The sequence below is a fragment of the Pantherophis guttatus genome, chromosome 2 (genome assembly GCF_059756535.1).
Source record: "Pantherophis guttatus breed Tessera chromosome 2, ASM5975653v1, whole genome shotgun sequence".
Lineage (NCBI taxonomy): Eukaryota > Metazoa > Chordata > Lepidosauria > Squamata > Colubridae > Pantherophis > Pantherophis guttatus.
The window spans coordinates 161316958-161322136 of NC_142064.1; the positions used below are offsets into that span (position 1 = coordinate 161316958).

At 41.7% G+C, this 5179-nt stretch overlaps 1 protein-coding gene across 1 annotated transcript; it reads right to left on the minus strand.

Moving 5' to 3' along the window:
- Positions 1 to 2637: 2637 nt before the first annotated feature.
- LOC117660541 (endogenous retrovirus group 3 member 1 Env polyprotein-like) lies at positions 2638 to 4749 on the minus strand. Its single transcript, XM_087885157.1, has one exon. The coding sequence runs from the start codon at positions 4747 to 4749 to the stop codon at positions 2638 to 2640; it is 2112 nt and encodes a 703-aa protein (XP_087741283.1).
- Positions 4750 to 5179: the final 430 nt, after the last annotated feature.

Genomic DNA, 5179 nt, shown 5'->3' on the forward strand with positions numbered 1-5179 from the left:
ATATATGTAGTGAAGCATTTCCAAAGGGTCCCCTCCCCTCACATATTGCAGAGTTGAGCTGGGAACTTGTTTGAGATGGGCAGCTATTCAAATTGAATAAATACAGTCAGGTCCAGAAATATTGGGACATCGACACAATCTTAACATCTTTGGCTCTATACACCACCACAATGGAGTTGGAATGAAACAAACACAATGTGCATTAACTGCAGACTGTCAGCTTTAATTTGAGGGTATGTACATACAACTCAGGTGAACGGTGTAGGACTTACAGCAGTTTGTATATGTGCCTCCCACTTGTTAAGGGACCAAAAGTAATGGGACAATTGGCTTCTCAGCTGTTCCATGGCCAGGTGTGTGATATTCCCTCATTACCCCAATTACAATGTGCAAATAAAAGGCCCAGAGTTCATTTCAAGTGTGCTATTTGCATTTGGAATCTGTTGCTGTCAACTCTCAAGATGAGATCCAAAGAGCTGTCACTATCAGTGAAGCAAGCCATCATTAGGCTGAAGAAACAAAACAAACCCATCAGAGAGATAGCAAGAACATTAGGCATGGCCAAAACAACTGTTTGAAACATTCTCAAAAAGAAGGAATGCACCGGTGAGCTCAGCAACACCAAAAGACCTGGGAGACCATTGAAAACAAGTGTGGTGGATGACCGAAGAATTCTTTCCCTGGTGAAGAAAACACCCTTCACAACAGTTGGTCAGATCAAGAACACTCTCCAGGAGGTAGGTGTATGTGTGTCAAAGTCAACAATCAAGAGATGACTTCACCAGAGTGAATACAGAGGGTTCACCACAAGATGTAAACCATTGGTGAGCTTCAAAAACAGGAAGGCCAGATTAGAGTTTGCCAAACAACATCTAACAAAGCCTTCACAGTTCTGGAACAAGATCCTATGGACAGATGAGACCAAGATCAACTTGTACCAGAGTGATGGGAAGAGAAGAGTATGGAGAAGGAAAGGAATTGCTCATGATCCTAAGCATACCACCTCATCAGTGAAGCATGGTGGTGGTAGTATCATGGCGTGGGCATGTATGGCTGCCAATGGAACTGGTTCTCTTGTATTTATTGATGATGTGACTGCTGACAAAAGCAGCAGGATGAATTCTGAAGTGTTTTGGACAATATTATCTGTTCACATTCAGCCAAATGCTGCAGAACTCATTGGACGGCACTTCACAGTGCAGATGGACAATGACCCAAAGCATACTGCAAAAGCAACCAAAGAGTTTTTGAAGGGACAGAAGTGGAATGTTATGCAATGGCCAAGTCAATCACCTGACCTGAATCCCATTGAGCATGCATTTCACTTGCTGAAGACAAAACTGAAGGGAAAATGCCCCAAGAACAAGCAGGAACTGAAGACAGTTGCAGTAGAGGCCTGGCAGAGCATCACCAGGGATGAAACCCAGCGTCTGGTGATGTCTATGCGTTCCAGACTTCAGGCTGTGATTGACTGCAAAGGATTTGCAACCAAGTATTAAGAAGGGAAAGTTTGATTTATGATTATTATTCTGTCCCATTACTTTTGGTCCCTTAACAAGTGGGAGGCACATATGCAAACTGCTGTAAGTCCTACACTGTTCACCTGAGTTGGATGTACATACCCTCAAATGAAAGCTGACAGTCTGCAGTTAACCCACATTGTGTTTGTTTCATTCCAACTCCATTGTGGTGGTGTATAGAGCCAAAGATGTTAGAATTGTGTCGATGTCCCAATATTTCTGGACCTGACTGTACATAAATAATTGAAGAAGTATCACCAGAGGAATTGTCTAAAATGTACAAAGGTACATTTGCTGGAATTCTTTGCTGGAAATGAGAACATACTGTATCAAAATATTTTGTTATGTTTGGTGGACATGTAAAAAAACCAACAAACCATTTTGGATACAAATACAAATTCAGAAATTTTTAAACGTTAAAGTACAACTTTAGAAACCAGAGACTTTTCTTTTGGGGCTAGAAACCAGAAAAAATGTCACAGAACTTTGTTTTTACATATGATAACTGTATACTCAATAGTGGAAAGGTTTGATTTGTTGCAGGAAAAGAAACGGAACCAGGCCAAGCTCTTCAATGCAGGAAAGAGTTTATTGTGCATGGTTCAAACAGTCCAAAGACAAGCAAAAAGTCTGAACATTGATGGCTTCTTCTGGCCATGTATTTATACAATTTAAAGGCAAAGTTATTACAGAGAGTGATACATTTCACACGTAGAAGCTGCCCTTTCATCTATCTCTAGGAAAGGAAATAACAATCCTGTTCTCACAGATTCAGGTTCTCTGCTCCGGAGCTCAAGACATAATAAAAAGGAGATAAGAGGCTTGGAGACACCTCAAGGGCAGTAAAGGAAGCAGTACTTCTCATCTAGGGATATACATGACATTTGGGATGCAATAAACAATAAACAACAGGATGTATCTGTTTAGGGTCAGTTTGCCCTTTTACAATTCTGTGCCTACGTTAAATACCTTTTGTCAGCTTAGCACCTTGGCACGGAAGAGGCACTTCTGCCTTGACCAAAGATTTGAAATTATAATATTTGAATTTTGTCCCAATATCGGATCTTAGCCTAGCTCATTACCCCTCTTTGTGACTCATCTGTCTTATCCAGACGAGTCACACCTCCAGGTCCTCTTCCTGCTGGAGCTGTTTGTAATCCCACATAGCCATCACCTGAGTAGTTGTCTTACGTTCCACCAGCAAGGATAGACTTTTAGAAATAGTTTTAACAAACAGAGGTAGAATACATGGGAGAAAAATACACCCTGCAGCTATTAATCCCATCAGGCCAAAGATGGCCTGCAGGCCGGGTAACTTTGGCCACCATCCTGAAAACATATCCTGCAAATTAAGGCCTTTCCAAGTCTGGACTGGCACATGAGCTATTTTGACCATTTTATCCGTTATTTCCTTAATAACTTTCCCACTTTCATCAATTTCTATGCAGCAATTAGTTAAATTAAACTTTCCACATACCCCTCCTTCTTTAGCTAATAGGTAGTCCAAGGCTAATCTCTTCTGCATAATATATGTCCTTGATTTAACACTTTCCCTGGCTAATTGAGTAAGACCTTTCACAGTTTCATTGGTGATTATTTCGACCACTGCTTGCAGACGAATTAAACGGTTCAGAATGTACATGGGGGTCCAATAGCCATACATCCCATCTTCCGCCCATGTAGCTGGTCCATAAACCTCAATAATTCGCTCTGCAGGCCACTCCTCACTTCCCCACCTGCGTTGGTTGCCTCCGACCTTTCCTATTGCAGATGTATCTACATGTCTCCTTTGTCTTAAGCTCCCCACCTCATCATATACCGGGACACCTAAAACCTGTCGAGTTTTAAGGGGAAGCAAAAAGAATCCGGGCCTAATTAGTCCCAGGACGCAGGCTCCACACCAAGTCTTTGGTAGAAACCCATATGCCATCTTGCCACATATCCAGTACAGTCCATCAGGAGCCAGCCATTCGAGGGTCTGATTATCTGGATCCTTTAAAAAGGCTAACTCATTTACCTTAAACAGAGCCATTTCATCAGTTCCCTCTGTGCCATTACTTCCTGACCACCATACCTTACTTTCCCATTTGCCCGTGCATATGAGGTTTCCTACCTGATGACAGCCTGCTACAATTTTTCTCTGGAAACATACATTCCCTACCAGACTAGTAGTCAGTGTCCAGTCCCCATCTTTACCCTTGTTATATGACAGGTTATCTTTTTGATCCATTTCTAGTACTTTGGAGTAATTTAATTCCTGGGCTTCCCATGGCCATTTTTCTCCCATGTTAGTCCCTCCACAAACGAAACAATTTGATACATTCAGGGTATGGGCTATGTCTTCTGCCAATTTGACAAAGGTATTTGTTACATGACTAGGGGTTTCGGGTACATTCAACATCTCCATCTCCAAATAATATGACCAGAACAACCCTTTCGTGTCATGTGTTGCTCTGGTAACTTTAGTGACATACCATCGAAGGGTTACAAGGGGATCTTTTCCCTTGGCATAAATTCCTAATCCATAATCCTCCTTCCATAGTTTTGTCGGGGTACATGTAATCTTTATAGGATTACATTCATTCTGTCGGCAGTTACTACTAGCTACCCCATTTTCCAACTTGCATTTTTGGGTACCCCCCGGCTGATCTCCTGACCACATAACTGCACAAGACCAATATGGACAATAACTATATGTGTCCCGATCACCGCATTCTCCCTGCTTTCGACACATATACTTTTGGTCTAACATATAACTTCTTTCCCACTCCAATGTCCCACACGTTGATTTCCATACATCACAGTTACGATTGATAGCTAAACAGGCATCAAATGTTATTTCTACTGGCTTCCCTAACTTTCTAAATTCTGTCTTATTCAAAAGCTCTTCTCTCCCGCATTCCGTTGTGTATATTGACATTTCATAAGTAGTTATCTGTTTGGCTTCTGCGAGGTTATAGCACTGCACCTTATCCTTCAGTATACACATGTGATATATGGTATTGTTTACTTGACAGGTTTGGGGTGTGTGTTCCTTGCACCCGTCAGGTTTTTGAGTGTGATAAATCAAAGTATTAGAAATCTGTGTTCCCTGTAGTGTTGTACGTATGCATGGGTCACAGTTCTCCTTGTTTATTGCTTCTATCATGGGAATGTCTGGCTCGCTTCGTAGTATCATTACCCATCCACTCATCCATAATCCCACTCCAACAATCACCATGTTTTGCATCCTCCCGGTCCTTTTCATTCTGATCTCTCAATACTGTCTCAATAGTGGGGCTAGTCTTAAGCGTATAATAAGATTTCTCTAAACCTATCACCAAATAGTGCTCTAGCACGTCTTCTATGATCTTTATGTCACACTCAATCAAACACCCTGTACACAAAACACAGTCTATACAATGAGCGCAACAACAACACTCACATCCACAATTACAGAACCAACACATTTGAGAGGAAAAAATATTTGTACATCAAAGAACCGCCTTTCGCCTGTCGCAATAAGTACTTCTTTGGTCAGCAGACGGTTTATACCACGTGGGTGTTCAGGAGAAGATCTGGACAGTTAGGGATTGGAGTAGCTGATGCCTCAATGCTCTTCGGTTGTCCGCAAAACCACTGTTTATACCTGTAAAACACAATAATCGACAGGATCAATA

Excerpts from the sequence above, each read along its gene's own strand:
- LOC117660541 (XM_087885157.1), bottom strand. The coding sequence starts at position 4,749 with ATGCAAAACATGGTGATTGTTGGAGTGGGATTATGGATGAGTGGATGG.